The sequence below is a fragment of the Pinus tabuliformis genome, chromosome 4_2 (genome assembly GCF_031772625.1).
Source record: "Pinus tabuliformis cultivar Carrire ecotype Pingquan chromosome 4_2, CPIR1, whole genome shotgun sequence".
NCBI lineage: Eukaryota > Viridiplantae > Streptophyta > Pinopsida > Pinales > Pinaceae > Pinus > Pinus tabuliformis.
In genome coordinates, this window is record NC_142304.1 from 21,246,291 (window position 1) to 21,264,056 (window position 17,766).

General features: G+C 41.4%; 1 protein-coding gene across 1 annotated transcript in view; it reads left to right on the forward strand.

Moving 5' to 3' along the window:
• LOC149168163 (SH3 domain-containing protein) overlaps nucleotides 1-17,766 on the forward strand; it is a 275,430-nt gene that overhangs the window by 204,317 nt on the left and 53,347 nt on the right. The window contains exons 15-18 of the mRNA XM_089424839.1: nucleotides 7,492-7,668; nucleotides 7,863-8,051; nucleotides 8,387-8,628; nucleotides 9,019-9,165. Coding sequence (XP_089280965.1) covers nucleotides 7,492-7,668; nucleotides 7,863-8,051; nucleotides 8,387-8,628; nucleotides 9,019-9,165 — 755 coding nt within the window. The remainder of the gene's footprint in view (nucleotides 1-7,491; nucleotides 7,669-7,862; nucleotides 8,052-8,386; nucleotides 8,629-9,018; nucleotides 9,166-17,766) is intronic.

Here is a 17,766-nt window from a genome sequence, read left to right on the forward strand (position 1 = left end):
GCTTACTCAGGTCCTGCTCCATCAACCATTTTCGCGACATTGTTGCCACTTGATAAGCCCTTACAATATCTTGTAGTAAGAGTACAATATTATTTCTCTGTTGCTGTTGCCTCAGTTGTGTTTTTTAAGTGACATTGAAGAAAAATGGCCAGACTTGAAGATGCATTAAAGTTATTGAATATCCTAATTCATTCCACTGTTGATGAGATGGTCAAAGTTAACAAAGAAACTCTCTTTGACATCCAAACCTCTCTGCAAACTGCACATGAGAATATTGAGTTTTTGCAGCTTGAAACAAAGCTACAGCAGGAAGAATTACACCATTGGAGTCATCATTCTGAACCTGTTTCTGTTCAGAACAATGAAGCAGACTCCCATAAACACCAAGTCAATAATGGTACAGTTCACTCAAATAAAGCAGCAGTTGTATATGCAGATGCAAAAACTCAGTCTGCACTTCCCAAGCCCATCATCAGACCTTGGGACCAGCTTGTCCACAACAAGCACAGAACTGGTCTTGGATATGACAAGGACTTGTCCTTTCATATTCCAGACTACTCAAAGCCCATTCAGTTTCAGAGTGCTGGATTTATTCATGACAGTTCACCTGCTTCTCATGGCAGCTCACCTTCAGCTGTTCCAGATTTTGCCCCTCTTCCACAGCAACAACAACAACAAAAACAACAGATCGTGAAATGCCAACACTGTGACCGAGTTGGCCATTTGAAAGATCACTGTTTTGATCTTCATCCATGTAAGCACTGTCATAAAACCAGCCATTCTTCACACAGATGCTTCAAAAACAAACGACCTGCAAGAACGAAGATTCATCTTGGATGGATCGCTTCTTGGCAATGGGCATCAACAGCCAAGAAGATATTCCAAACACATGTCAGAACCTGTTCCAGAGTATTGAACAGTCTTGCAGCTGAGTTTTCTCCATCTTTTCACCTTGTACCTGACAGGGGGGGAAATGATGGTCATCTACAAGCTTCAAAGTCACATCAAGCGAGCCTGAGCTACAACCTGCCACACCAGTTTCAGAGTTGCAGCCAGAGACAAAGATGCCCGTGAACACAGATTGAGAACACTTCCTCTAGCAGAAGACTCCAGCTTCTTGCCAGTTTTGGAAGAGTTCCAGGAATTGCATTAAGCATTCCAGAGTTGTTGGTTATCCTTAAACCATCACAGGTTGAGACTTCCCTTTTCAGGTTGAAGTTTTACCTTTTATGCGGGGTGAGACCTCCCTTTTATGGTTGAAGGTTTCCCTCTTTAAAACAATAGGATCACTTCCTCTAGCAGAAAACTTCAGTTTCTTGCCAGTTTTGGAAGAGTTCCGGGAACTGCACTAAGCGTTCCAGTGTTGGTGGTCATCCTTAAACCACCGCCCTTTATACCAACATTTCATAGAGCACAATCAGCCTAGTGCTGCCATGCATTCTTTGCACATTTTGTATTACAGCTCTTTTCTTGGACTCATACATAACCCTTCGGATTAAGGGGGGGAATGTTGGACACCTAATCCTAAAGGGTTAGCGTGGAAGTTGAATGGACAAAGCAGTCCAAGAGACCTTGGGATCTGAATCCCAAGAGTCACCTATTGTACTATAAATGTACATCTATTGTTAATAAAAATTGTACTCAATGATTTATCTTTCCATCTGTCTCGCTGTCCATATGAGTTTAACATTTTCCATTGAGCGTTGGGAGATATTTTGGCAGGTAAACTTAGGAAAAGTGGGTGGAGGGAGTCTCCACTTAATTTTTGGAGAGATGGAGGCCACTGACATTAGAGAAAAGGAAAAATTAAATTGGTAGTGGGATGTGGGGGCCACCCAAAAAGGGGAATTCAAACCCCTTAGGAAAATCGAGCTAGGGAGAAGGAGGTCGAATTGGTGGGGCCCACAAGGAGAGAAAGGGGGCAACAAAGATAAATAGAAAGAAGAGACATCATTTTGGGGGCTTTTGACATTTTGATAACTGATTGTCACTCTAGCTGTTTAGCTGAGTTACAAGTGTTGCTTAGCACAAGAGCTTCCCAAGGAGTGAAGCTCAACCTTTCTTCGGGGGACTTCGAGTGCCACCCTAGGAAGGATTTTCTCTTGCTTTGGAGGTTGGGAGAGGGACATCACATAGGTACACGCTATTCTGGTTCAGCTGGGACGTAGAGGGAGAGGCCACGCAGTCATTGGGAGAATTGGTGCCGGAAATTGGAGTCTCTATTGCTGCAGGGGTGTTCTTGGTCAGATTCGAGCCAAAGGAGGGAGATTTTGGGAGGCAAAAGGGAGTCCCTCACTGCTGTACGAATTGTTGAAGCTTGCTACTGCGTCATCCCTCACAGGCCTGCGCAATTCTTCTTGGGTGATTGTTGTGTGGGGTGTCGGTTGGAGGATTTAGGGGTTGAGCTGCTAGGATTTCATTTGGAGGGAGATTGTGGGGAGATTGCTAGATGTCAAGTTAGCCTTTCTAAAAGGAAATCTAGAAGAAATATATATTGAACAACTAGAAGGATTTCAATTATCAGAAAAAAGATCATGTATGCAAATTGAAGAAAGAACTGTATGGACTAAAGCAAGCAACTTGAACTCAGTCTTCAAGACTTGACAAATACCTAGAATGAGGTTTCAAAATAGAAGATGCAGACAACTATCTTTACATCAAAACAGAAAATGAAAATCTATTAATCATTTTGGTTTATGCTGATGATATCATTTTTACTATGTTGCACTGGTTTTGGGGACAGGGGAATGACGAGGACAAGGGGACGAGTCCCCGGAACGGCTAGAGCGCACCCCCAAATTTTCAGGGGACGAGGGGTTGGGGACGAGTCCCCAGAATGGCTAGAGTGGACCCCCAAATTTTCAGGGGACGAGGGGTTGGGGATGACAATATGTATATGTGTGTGTGTGTGTGCAGAATTTGATATTAACATTTGTGGTTGTTTCAAGCTAGTATTATGCACAACCCTTACACTTGCCAATTACAATCTCGAACAATTTGAGAAGTGGTTGAGTGACATTCCATTAATGGCCACTAGACGAGCTTTAGCTTTAGGAAACTTAAGTGTAACTACTTTAAATTTGTAATAATGTCCATGAACAATTTATCAAGGAGAACTGTCTTTATATTAGTTTTTTTTCCTCATATTTCTTGTTAATGATGACTATGTTAAACACAAAAGGCATTCCCTTTTCAATAGGTTTTGCAAACTTTTATAGTTGTGTTGAAAACCACTATAAAATAATTTGGTTTTCTAATGATATTAAATTCATATTTCAGATTAAGAAGGGGATTGAATAGGAATTTATTTAAACATTTAGTACTCAATCCAATTCACAACTATCTGATTGTTTTCATAATGCTTGTGGTTGGGATGATGGAAGCACTGAATTTGAATGAGTCTTCGAAACCCACATACAATATGTAAAAGCTGAGATGATCCTAAGAAAGAACAAGAAAAATAACCACAAGGATCATCCTTTTAAAACGTTGTATTTTCTGTTTTCTTGACATGGAGGGTGTTTTTTGTAATTTTACCATTGAAAATCCAATATCTAAATCACTAGAAATCCAAAATGAAACCTATCATACAAAAACTATGTTTTGAGCTGCAACTTATACAAAAAATTTAGATTCAATGCATTCCAAAAAAAATGAATAGGAAAAATGATCATATTGTTCAATCATCGATGTCCATGATTGTCAACACTGAAGCTCTGTGCTTGGATTATCTCTAAAACATTCCCAAAACATCCCTGCAATCTGCCAAAAACATCCCTGAAATCTGTCCGGAACATCCCTGAAATCTGTCCAGAATGCATTGGGACAACTATCAAGTTCCCTGTGGAGTCCCCAACAGTTTGGGGATGTTTCCTAAGGGTCCAAAAGTCCCTGGAATGCGGGGACACAGGGTACGTGAGTATATTTTGGGGCGCCGGGTCCCCATGCAACATAACATTTTTATGAGTAATGCTGACAAAAATGAGCCAAAAGTTTGCATAAGGAATGCAAACAAGATTTCGGATGTCCATGCTTGGAGAATTGCCATTCTTTCTAGTTTTGCAGGTTTTTCAATCCAACAACGGCATATTCATTTCTCAGGCCAAATACATGAAGGAGACGTTGAAGAAATTCAGAATGGAAGACTGTGCACTTGTTAGTACACCCATTATCGTATGATGTAAATTGTAGAAATTTGATGAACCCCTAGAAGAAAAACAAACATTGTACAGGTCAGTGATTGGCAGCCAACTATATGTGACAATATCGAGGCCGGACATCATGCAAGTAGTAGGATTGGTTACAAAATTTCAATCTGCACAACAAAAAAAATATTTAGATATCTGAAAGGCATATTGTACTTTGGCCTGTGGTATTCAAGAAGTAAGGACTTCACGCTAACAACATATACATATGCATATTGGGAAGCAAGTATCGATAACAAGAAAAGTATAAGTGGAGGAGTGTTCTTTCTAGGCAATTGTTTGCTATCATGGTTGAGCAAGAAGCAAACTTCAATCTCTCTATCCATACTAAAATCCGAAACATTGCAGTAGTAGCATGTTGTAGACAAGTTCTCTAGATGAAGCAGACACTAAAGGATATCAATGTAGAGTATGAATAACCAATTTCAATCATCTATGACAACACAAGTGCAATCAACATTTCAAAGAATCATGCTATGCAGTCAAAGATGAAGCATTATTCCCATCAAGTACCACTTCTTAATGGAACAAGTAGTTGAACAAACTGTCAAGGTGCAATACATTTCTCAATGGAAGCACAATTTCAGACATAACCCCTTCCCTATGAAATGTTTGAAAATCTTAGAGAGAAGCTGGGAGTGATATCCCTCTCATTTCGTCAGTAAAGGGAAGCACAAGCTTAGGGAGAGCAACCCTTTGCCATCAATGTCAAGGGGGGGAGGTTTCACAAAGAGGAAGGATTGTAGACACAAGGGGAGTTGCAGATAGAGGGGGTACTACAATATCATTGTAGAATTGACTAAGGGTTGCCATCAATGACAAAGGGCGAGATTGTTGGAAATATTGTTGTCATTGATGTCAAAAACAAGGGAAGACTACAAATGTTCAAGATCAGTGTGGAAAAAGTCTGCAAAAAATCCCGATTTAATCCTAAAAATGCGATTTTTTAAACTAAACGATTTAATCCCCCGACTTTTTGGCGACTTTTTCAGAAAGGAAAAAATCCCGATTTAATCGTTATACTCCCGATTTAATCGGGAGTCGACCCAAAAAGTCTGCCTCCCTCCCAGGCCACGGATAAAGAGGCCGCAAAGGCGAAAATGATATAATTTTCTCCTGTTTAATCTTAAGGCAGAGAGTGGAATCTTTCAAACATAGCCCTAGAAATTTGGTGATAACGTTGTGCTGTGCAATTTGTTTTGTTGTTGAATCTTAATTTCGAGCATTATAGTTGGTTGGTGTTACTAAGAAAATTAATTGCTTGGTTGCTATATTCTGTTGAATGTTGAAACATATACGACTATTATTGGTTTGCTCTTGCTGGATGTTATGTCTGCAAAACAATAGGGATCTATATGAGATGTGCAAAAAAATATAGAGAAGAGACATTAGCCAAAGGCTAAGCTGTCAGAAGGCTGCTATAAGAAACTGAGAAGACTATGAAAAAGAAGTGCATACCTACCTCGACGAGCATGATTGTGAGACATAAGAGAAAGAGGACAAGGAGTATCCAGACTAGCAAGCAAGGCAGTGTAAATAGCTGATGAACATTCCCAAGAATCAACACTGTTATGATCATATTTTTTGTGGATAATGTTGAAAAACATTGGTGATAAAATGCACTTAGAATGCAAACTGCAAGAGTGTAACATCCTTTTAGTGATCGAATTCACATGTAAAGAATGACATTGTAGTAAAACACTGAAAACACCTCTAAACTACGACTTTGACTCTAGATGTTAAAAAAAAAAAAAAAAATGAATAATTTTGTGTTTTTTTAATTTTGTTGACATTTTGCCGACTTTTTCAAAAAACTCCCGACTTTAACGAGTTTTTCAACTTTTGGACCCTTGCTGAATTAATCCCGACTTTGACTTTTTCCACATTGTTCAAGATAAACATTGCAAGATTGAGATTGTTGGAAATATTGTTTTTGGACTTTTGCGGCCTAGTTTGGATATCCTATCTTTGAAAACCTTTTTACTCTAAACACCTAGCTCAAATGGGATCATAGGATATATGTTTGAAAAGCCTATTCCGAAACATTTCCAATGGTATATGGCATTTGCTCTATCTCCATAGGAATGCAGAGATATGAAGATTCTATCAAGTCGGCCTTGTTAGAAAGTACAGGTCAGTCTCACCAGTTTTACAAGTTGGCCCATAAATGAATGCACAAAAACTATAAATGAAGGATATATGAGTGCTTTTGAAGTGTGTCCAAGTAAGAAGGTCAAGTACAAGTGCATACAGAAATTTATAAAGATAAGCTTTTCTAGTTTTCACCTCCAAGGGTTTCAATGTTAAACTCTGTGTACTGTGATTTGAGTTTACAGGCATTTAATGTTTTGAAGTTAATGAATGATTGATGAATGCTCATTTAAAAAAAGGGATCTTATACTGATTTGCCCCCTTTCTCAGTATAAGCATTAGTTCAACACATGTATACAGGGGTTGTGTGTATGTGTGTGTGTGTGTTAAACTGCAAAAAACCATACCCATGGCTACCACATTGCACAATGCACACAGGAAAGAAGTGTCTAGATCTCTAGTAGCAGTGTCAATTTCCAGCTTTAAGGTGAACTTTAAGCTCGGTGTGTTTGGTTGGTGGGCTGGAACAAATGAGAAAAAATGCAATTTCGGGCTGCCTTTGATTTTGTTAAAATAAATTTGTGGCTTATTTTGAACTGTATCATATGCTATATGGCATGGCGTACCATATAGTATCTGACTATATGGTCAATGTTATATTGAGCATATAATATCCCTGTGGAACAAAAAATATGGTTGAAGCTGTACATGGTCAAATTTCTGTAAGCATAGGGCTGATTAGTGTGTGTTCATGTTGGCAATTTATATCTAGGAGTTATAAATAGCTTTGTATAGAATTAATATAAATGCTACTTCCTATTCCTTCTATGCGCTGATAATCTTTTGGCATAATTTTTTTTAATGTCAGTGAGTACTTTTCCATTGAAAGATCAGATTGTTATTAGTACTTTGCCTTGTAAGATGGTTATGAATGTTTTATTATTTTACGTTTAACATAGTATAATTAAGGAGTGACAGGTGGTGTAAAAGGACCCTTATCAGGTGAATTTTATCAGTGTATCTATAGGTGTTATATTCAAGTTGATTTGAGAAGTAATTTTTTTGTATCTTTGACAATTTTCATTATTTATGCAATGAACAATCTTCTTAAGACTTCAGTTGGAAATTATATTCACATCTTTCCATGCAATGTGTATCTAATATTGATGATTTTCTTTTGTTGTTTCATTATTAGACATGTCTAGTAGGAGCTGGTCCAGGTGGAAAGCACACAGCTCTAGAGGCAGTTACTGTAGTCCTTGATTTACCACCACCCCAACCTGGATCTATCGATGGAATTACATCTATAGATCGAGTTTCTGCATCAGATCCAAAGTCTGCACTGGCATTGCAACGATTAGTACAGGCAGCGGTAAGTGCCATATCATAATCTCAATATTTGTCAACATTGTTTGGGAATGCATTATAGTAATGAAAAGCAATAAATTAACAAGAAAGTCTTTTTGTCTCTCTTAACTGGGATACTTAAATTGTAATGTTTAATTGAGGAACCGTGTTGTAGGAATCCTTTGATGTTGAGGCAACATAAATCTTTTTTGCTTGTAGGTCTGGTTCCTGGGAGAGAATGCGAATTATGCTGCATCGGAGTATGCTTGGGAATCTGCTACACCTCCTGGCACAGCTCTGATGATGTTAGATGCAGATAAAATGGTAGCTGCTGCTAGTTCTAGAAATCCTACACTTGCTGGCGCCTTGACACGTCTTCAAAGATGTGCTTTCAGTGGAAGTTGGGAGGTATGCGATTTAATTTGTTAATCTTTTTTCATAGGAATATCGATTTTCAATGCTTATAATTATCTTATCTGCAGTAATGTATTTGTTTCCTAGACAAGCATTTATGGGATTCGGTGTTTTAGATGGAGATGATAAAAGCACTCACTTGGTTGTACAGAGCATGTTCATAGCTACGAGTCTTATCTTTGTTATTCATGAATATAAAAAATAATTTCTTTGTTTCTATCTTTTGAATTTCGTTTAGTTCTCAACTCTGATCTTATCCCTTTAGTGTTCTTTGAAAATAATAAGTTTATCTGTTGTTGCCTTACTGCATCTTGGTAACATACACACAGGTGAGAATAATTGCTGCCCAAGCCCTTATTACAATAGCAGTCAGGTCGGGTGAGCCTTTCAGACTACAGATATATGAGTTCCTTCATGTGTTAGCTCAAGGAGGAATGCAAACAAAGTTTACTGATACACAACTTAGTAATGGTGAAGATCAAGGAGCAAGTGGCACTGGGCTTAGTTCTATAATTTCTCCAATGCTGAGGGTCCTTGATGAGATGTACAAGGCACAAGATGAGTTGATTAAGTAAGAGTTCTTATGTGTTTCCCATATGAAAATGTTCTTAGTGCTTTGGGAACTGTTGGTTTGTTTGGTTTCATGTTAATTTTTAAATGTATACTCTGTTAGGCTATTTGGTTGTAGGATATGATTAGAAAGGTGAGTTGATTGTGTAGGCATGAAAATAATTTTAGTGATTTGGGTATAGTTGGTTTATTTGGTTTCGTTTTAGTTTTTAAATATATACTTTGTGAGACAATTTGGTTGCAGGATATGATTAGAGGGGTGAGTTGATTTCGTACCAGAAAGTTACAATGTACTCTTATCTTTGAAAATGCTTTAGCTATATTTGATTTTCTGTTGATATCTATAGGTACTTTACTAATTTGAAGCTGTTTGGCTGTTGGATGTGATTAGAGATATGAGGAATCATGATAACAATAAGCAGGAGTGGACAGATGATGAGCTTCGGAAGCTTTATGAGACCCATGAGCACCTTCTTGATCTTGTCTTTCTGTTTTGTTATGTTCCTCGATCCAAATATTTGCCTCTAGGGCCAATAAGGTACTGTTTTTCTGCTGCATTTGTAAATTTGTCATTCTGTTATTACACTCATATTTGGTTGATCTTAGAATTGACATTGACTGAGCTTAATGCCTAAGTGATGCCATTGCCTAGTTTTCACTCGTATTGGAAGAAAAGACTAAAATATTCATTAATGAACTCCCACTATGTTTTATTTAAAAGGATCCTTTTATGCTTTATAATTTTGGAGATGTGGGTGTCGTGTGGGGTAAACCTATATCTATTTTGATCAATGCTGTCTCTCTTTTAGGTTATTCTATACTTTTGGTAGGCTATAATGCAAGCTTTATGACATACATTAGCTGATGGCCTTTTGTCATTATTCCAATGCTTCATCTCGTGCAAGTTGACTGTTTCTTGAGGACCTGCTACCTTATGAGACTTGTTTTACATGTGGGACATCTACTTGGAGGGTGCACATGTGGACAAGGGACTTGCTATTTTTGTAGCCAACACATGGTCAAATCCTCAGACCTCAATCAAATGAGGCACCCCCATCAACTTGCTCTTATTTTTAGAAAGAAGTTGCAACTAACTCTTACTTCATTCATTTTTTTGACTTGGTTGTTTAATTTAGTTAGAGAAGGCAATGCTATGTTTATTTTTCTAGAATATTTTAGTTGAGGATGTTGATATTTCAACAAACTTCTTGTTATCTTTAGTAAGCAAGTTGTTGATGTTGGAAATTCGATTGAAAGATTGTATTTCTCATCATGACAATTACTTGTGACGGTTTATATATGTTTTTCTACTAGTTATTACTTCATCATTAGGTCATCAAACAATTATACAAATAGCATGCACAAAAGACATGGAACACCAGAAATTAGGCCAGAGGCTAGGGCAAAACCCATGAGGGGAAAACCCATGAATCCTTATAGATTCTTCGTCAACATGAGAAATCCAAGTCAAACTAACCAGTGATCCAAGTGCCAAGTCAGGCCTCCAAAGTCTGGCATGTTTTTCTTCATGAGATAATTCATCAGTCTGCCACAAGCCTGTCCTTTAGATGCCATGTCCAACTGTGATGCCTGTCCTACCTTCTTGTTGATTTGGGGTAGCATCGAATGTGCCATGGCCATTGGTGGAGAGGCTAAAGCACATGAGATCTCCAAGACCCAGAAATGGTTTGGGCAGGCTCCAACTGGTTTGGGAGATATTAAAATAATTAATATTTTTAATGGAGTTTCCTAAGTTTAAACTTAGGAAAAATAAAATATTAATGGGTATTAATATAAAACTGGGTTAGAATGTTCCAAAAGTCATGGATCAAGCCAAATATAATCTTAACCGTTGATTAGAGATTTAATCTCGGTCGTTGAGGGACCAACGAGAAAAGTATAAGAGGAGGCTTGAGGGTCAGTTGGAGAACACACCAGAGTGATCAGTCATTCTTTTCTGTAGAGCAGGGTTTGCTAAGAGAGATAGAATCAGTGATCAGCAGCGAGGGGTAGTGAATACATAGCAGAGAGGCAGAGTTGGTACGAGAGAGACAGTGCAGAGTCAGGAGAGGTTCACACAGAGGCAACTGGGTGCTACATAGAGGCAGCTAGGAGATGCGCAGAGCCAGGAGAGGCCAGCATGTGAGACACAAAGGGTCTAGGGGTTGATGCAGAAGCTCTAGAAGCTGACGCAAAGGCTAGCAGAGTTGATGTAGGACCAAGAGGCAGCGCTGAAAGGATTTCATGGGACAGATTGGGTGCTGGTGACTCGAGTAGGGTGATGCAGTCCCTATCAGAGTGACGCAGAGCAGTGGAAGTTGCAATTGTTGCGGTGGGATCGTTCATCCCGTGATTATTCAGCCGGAATATCTGTCTCCAAGGAGAGGTACTACTGCCGAGGGCATTCTCTGTTGGGTGATTCATTTCTGGCATCCTGGTTGTATTATGAAGACTGCATAACAATAAAACCCTCTGAATAACTACACTGGTTTTCTCGCATTGAGTTTTAGCGGGGACATTGGTCCAAAAATAATGGTGTCACTTGTGTGCTTGTTTTCTTTCAATTGATCATCTATAGATATTGATACTATACTTGTGTTTATTTTCAGTATTTACATGGTAAATAACTTGTTATGTAATTAAAAAAGTAGGAAGAAATAAACTAGATAGTATAGGAAGAATTTCTAATGGGTTAAACTTGGAAATTCCAACACTTCTTGTTGCTTGTATCATAGTAACCACCCTGTAGCTCGTATCACACAAAAATTAACCTTTTTGTAGCTCGCATCACAGAGATATGTAGCTTCTTGTAGCTCACATTATAGGGATATATATATATAGCTCACATCACAGAGATAAGAAGCTTCTTTTAGTTCGCATCACAGAGATTTGTATAACTTCAGATAGACCTTTGTAATGTTCCTAAGTAGGAATACAAGTGATATACAAGCATACAATCAGTTTAGCAAATAGAAAAACGAAATAAATACTAAGCACCCATGGAAATGTTGGAAATAAGGAATTGCTGAGCCATTTTATTACTTCTTCAAGAGAAAAATACAATAGCAAATAGAATGGTGCACCTGGGCTTGTCTCAATGGACAAGCATGACCAAACCTAAGTGAACAATAACTGAATTGATGGCTTCTACAATTGCTGCACCGATTTGCACTGCTCTACCCAGAAAATTGCTCTTCTTGCTGACTTTGAATGGTTGGAAACACCACTTCCTGTGCTCATAAAATTATGAGGTTCGAGCTCTTGACTCCTTGGCCTAAACCCAAAAAAACCCACGAAGGAATTTGGCTAGTTCAGACTTCTGAAATTTGACTGCCAAGGAGCCAACTTCAGCTGCAATTGCAAAACACGGCCTGCTAGATTTTGACTGTAAAACCTCCTAGAAAGTGTCCAAAAGTGCTGGGCTGATCCCTCCTACAAATTCCCTGACTTCTTGGATGAGTTTCCGAGTTGTAGCTCTTGCCCCCAAGACCCATGAAAATGCTAGACTGGCCTTCTGCGCTGTCTCACAGGCCTGGAATTCGAACTACTGGGTTGCTGGTTTCTTTGGCTCCAAAATTCTCAAGAAATGTTGGTCTAATGCTGTCCTCCAGATTCCTTGTTTCTCCTAGCGAATGGTTGATCTACTGTGGCTCAATCTCATTCTGCGTATTCTCCTGGTGGCCCAGAAATACGTATTTCCTGAGTGTGGCTAAATGATGGTGCTGTAGCAAACTCCCAGATCTCCTGAAAACGCTGATGGAATTGCCTTACTAGGGCGGGCACTCAAGGTCCCCTGATGGTAAGGTTGAATCTCCCACTTCAGAGATTCATGGCTAAACAACTAGTTGAATCGACTAAGCAGCGGAGTGAACAGTCAAGTAAATTTGATTTACAAGGTGAATGAATGATGCATATGAGAGTCTCCTCCCCCTTTTGTCTTCATGGGCCTTCCTTGCCTCATGTGGGTGCCTCCATTCAGCGTTTCGAATTCCCTCCAAGCCACTTGAATGACCTAGTTCGAATTCCCACCTGGGTGGCCCCCACCTTCCGCTAGCAACCAAATTCCCCTCATCATCCAACGGGGGTAGCTTATTAGCTACTGTCACATGTTGTCCCAAATTCCAATACCTTCTTGAGGCATGAGACATGAAAGACATTGTGTACCTTGCTTCTAGGTGGAAGCTCTAACTCATATGCCACCTCACCAATCCTCTTGATCACCTTGTAGGGCCCATAGAAACGTGGTTGTAGCTTCTCGACCCCCTTCTGCTTTAGCGTTGTCTGTCTATAATGTATATGGTTGGAGACGTAAGAAAACCAAGTCTCCCACCTCAAAATGTCTCTCAACCCTGTGCATGTCTGCATACATTTTTTGTTGATTTTGGGCAGTCTACAAATTATCTTTGAGAGCCTTAAGGATGTCTTGGCTCTCCTGTATCCAATCTTTGGCCCTTGGGGCCCTGTTGTCTCCAAAAACAAGGTTAGCAAAAGATAAAGCATCATATCCATATAAAGCACAGAAAGGTGACATACCAATAGACATATGGTAGGTAGTATTGTAGCAATACTCCCCCAGGTGCAACCATCTCATCCAAGCTCACTGCTGCCCTATCACATAGTTCCGCAAGTATCCCTCCAACCACTTATTAACTATCTCGGTCTGCCCATTTGTCTGAGGGTGGTAGCTGGTACTGGGAGTGAGCTTTGTGCCCACCAACTGGAAGAGTTGCTGCCAAAATGCCCCCATGAAGTGATTGTCCCTGTCATTGACTATGGTCTTGAGGAGACCATGCAACCTGAAAATATCTTTGAAGAATAGCTCCGCAACTTGCGAAGTAGTGTACTTGGGAAAGATAACAAAGAAGTGGGCATACTTCGTTAACCAATCCACCACTAGATATATACAGTCACGACCTGACACCATCAGAAGTCCTATGATGAAGTCCATCGAGATGCTCTCCCACTTCCCCTTAGAAATGGGAAGCGACTACGGTAACTTAGCGGGATGGGCCAACTCCCCCTTGATCCTCTGGCAGGCTTCACACTCCTACACATGCCTCAACACATCCCCCTTGAGGCCCCTCCAAGTGAAGTGCTCCCTAACTATCTTGTAAGTCTTCAGGAACCCTTGATGTCCTGATAGTGGCGAATCATGTGCTGCATGGAGAATCTTCCCCCTCAACTATGAACCAGGTACCAAATATATGCGCCCCTTGTAGTAAATGACATCATCCATCACCCGGTAGTGCTCATCCCCATGAGTACCATCCAAGATCTCACATGCCTATCGATCCTTGGAGTACTCCACCAAAAGCTGTGCCTTCCAATCATGGCAGATGCTCATGAGTGAAAGTGTCGTGGGCCTCCTGGATAGGGCATTTGCCACTATGTTTTGCTTGCCCTTGACATACTCTATGTCAAAATCGTAGGCCTGAATCTTGTTGACCCACTTCTGCTGCCTCTCATTGAGGCCCTTCTGCTCCAAAAAGTGGTGAAGACTGTTATGATCAGTCTTCACTCTGAACCTGTTGCCCACCAAGTACTGTCAGAATTTGGCCAATGCATGCATAATGGCCAACATCTCCTTGTCATAGATAGAGTACAACCTCTCATGACTAAGGAGCTTCCGACTCTCAAAAGCTATCGGGTGGCCTCCCTGTGACAATACTGCACCAATGCCCTCACCTGATGCATCACACTCCAAGGTGAATGGCTGTGTAAAATCAGGCAAAGTCAACATCAAACAACTGCTCATCACCTTCTTGAGGTGCTCAAATGTTGCCTGTGCCCTATCCGTCCATGCGAATGCCCCCTTCTTAGTCAAATCTGTGAGGGGTGCCGCTAGCTGTGAGAAGCCCTTTACGAACTTCCTGTAATATGTGCAAATGCCCACAAATCCCCTCAACTCAGTCACATTCCGGGGAACTGGCCAGTCCTGGATGGCTCTAATCTTCTCCTCATGCACCCACACTCCATCCTCTCCAATAATGTGCCCCAAGTAGAGCATCTCAGTCAACCCAAACTCACACTTGGACAACTTTGCATAAAACTGTTGCCCCTCCAAAATACGAAGCACCTCCTCTATATGTTGTAGGTGCTCCTCCCATGTCTTGTTGTAAATCAATATGTTGTCAAAGAACACCAACACGAACCTGCACAACTGCTTGCGGAACACATGGTTCATGCAAGACTGGAAAGTAGTAGGTGCATTGGTCAACCCAAAGGGCATAACCAAAAACTCAAAGTGGCCATAGTGACACTTGAAAGTTGTCTTAGGGATATCCTGATCCCTCACCCGAATCTGATGGTACCCTGATCGTAAATCTATCTTAGAGAAGTACTTGGCTCCTCTAAGCTCATCCATAAGCTCATCTATGCGGGGGATGGGGTATCTATTCTTCAAAGTCTTCTTATTAAGAGCCCTGTAGTCAATGCACATTTGCAACATACCATCCTTGTTCTTCACCAGAACAATTGATGAAGCGAAGGGACTAGCGCTAGGCCTAATGTGCCCCAACGCCAGTAACTCCTGAATAACTAGCTTAATCTCATCCCGACAGGCCTTGGCATGTCTGTATGGGGTTGTGATGACTGATTATACCCCTATCTCTAGCTTAGTAGTGTGCTCAAACCCCATGTCAGGTGTTCGCCCTGGTGGGATGTCTCCAAATGTTGCTAGATCTCTGTCTAGGATGGCCTGAACATCTAGATGTGGTGGTCGGGGCTGATCCCCTGCCTCTGAAATCGTCAACTCCATTGCCCACTCAATGTCTCCATGCCTCAGGTCTGCCTCCATCTTGTGTGCTGAAATTGTCTGTGGTGGATATGAGTGCATGCCCCTTAGCACAACTAACTTCCCATCCAGCCCCGTGAACTCCATCTCCAATCTCTGCCAATTTGTGGTAACTCGTCCAAGAGAATAGAGCCATTGGACACCCATCACCACATTGGTGTTCGGAACATCAACCACAAAGAAGTGGCAGTCACTGAATAGTTCCCCATGATCACCGTCAAAGAGGGAACATACCGGGTGCACTGCATGGTCTTGTCCCCTGGCACAAGGACTAAGAAGCCCTCAAAAGTCTCCGTGGGAATGCCCCTCCTCTTTACCATCTGTGCATCAATAAAGTTGTGGGTAGCCCCACTGTCCACCAATACTGAGACACACTGCCCTTGCATTGTGCCTCTGATCCTTAAGGTCAAATATCTGGGAACCCCTCACAATGAAGCAAACACTCCCCCAACAGGTGTGAAAGATGCACCCCCAAGTGGTGGTGCTGGAGGTGGTCCTCCCCTGATCTACATCACCCTCATGGTCGCTGTCAGAGAAGACCTCAATATAATGGGCCTTGCTCGTGGTGCATTTGTGGCCTGGGGCCCAAGGCTCCTGGTAGGTGAAGCATAGCTTCCTCCTCCAGAGGTCCCTCCTAGTCTCCTCATCCAACCTCCCACGTGTCGGTGCCTCATGCTGTGGTGGAGGCCTAGTGTTTTTGCCCCTCTGCTAGAATATGGGTGTTGTGGGTGCCTATGCTCTGGTCCTGGGAACCGCATCCTACAAGTCCCGGGCTCTTCCTATTGCATCCTGTAATGTGGTGGGCCTTTTGGATCTCACCAATCCCCTCAGTAGCTTTGCGAACCCCTCCACAAATAAGAAAACTCTCCTAGTCTCCGATAAATCTTTCACCATCATTGATACCCTTAGAAACTAAGAGATATATGTCTCGACACTACTGGTTTGCTTGAGATGTGTCAACTCTTTGAAGTGCTCCTCAGGGTCTCTCCTCTCAAAACGCTCCAACACCCTCTGTGTGAACTCCTCATAGGCAATAATACCTGCATGCCCCAAAGTAGCCAATCCATGGAACCACCAATCATGAGCCTCTCCCTCCAAGTGCAAAGTGGCAATCTTGATTGCCTCCATCTCTGTCATTTGGTTAAGCTGGAAATAGACATCCAACTTCTCAACCCATGCCCTAGCTGAGCTCTTAGAAGAGCCGTCAAAAGTTGGAAGGAATAACCTTCCCATCGTGTGTTGCAAATCAGTGCCATGCACATAAGCTCCCCCACTCAACCCCTTGTTCTTGTTGTTATTCTTGAGCTGGCAAAAATCTTTGAAGGTGATGGCATCTCTAAAATCAACCCCATATGACTGGTACTCCAAAGTAGTCTCCCATGGGCATATCCTCCTGCCCCTATTGCCCCTCTATACGAGATGCTAGAAATGTAGGGATAGTCAACCTGGGTGGTGTGCTATAGATGTGGGCCGTATTGTGTGGGTGGTTTGTGGCCTGATGGTTCAAGTGTCCCTGGTGGTGTGAGGTGCCTGAACCCTCTCCCAAATGGATGTCTCCTTGGCTACCCTTACCCCTGTTATTACTGCTATTATGCTGTCTCAACTCATCAATACCCTTGGCCAAATCATTGATAACCTTCAAGAGGCTATGGGAAAAGTCCTCCTCTTTCCTATCTCTGTCATTAGGATTATCCTCCATGTTTGGTTTCTCAACCTCTTACTCAAGGGTTTCTGGGTCAAGGGTAATCTGTAGCTATCTTTCCTTGCTTTTGTACTTATGTCTCCCGTAAGTGATATTCTGCTTGTCCTCTGTTGTCATAGAATGAAGGGTTTCCCACAAGCTAAGCCAAGATTATGGCTCTGATACCACTGTAATATTTTGTTTGGGCTTGCTACTGTGAGCTAATCAAGAACCTAGGTGTAGAATGGCTGCCAAAGTGCAAGTACAAGCTCCCTCTGAATGCATGTGTTGGCCCAATAAATCTGCTACTGTTGACTAAGTAAAAATGGCTGTGTAATGCTCCAAACTGCTCCAAAATAGCTGAAACTTTGGCAAACCCCCTATCTCAACCTGCTCCACCAAACCCAAAAAGGATTTGGCCACCCGAATGGACTCCCGAAAACCCACAAAATGGTGCGAGTTGCCCAGAGAGACTGGCTACATGCACTTCATGGAATAATGCTAGCAAGCCCTCCAAAATGCTAGAAAAAACCAACCAAACACTCCTCTGGATGCCTATGCAAAATCCCAACTCAAATCAACCCCAAATGCCTATCCTCTTTGCTCCCACGAATTGCTCAGGAAATGCCTCTACGCAAGCTTGCGTAGGCCCTAGAAATGTGCCA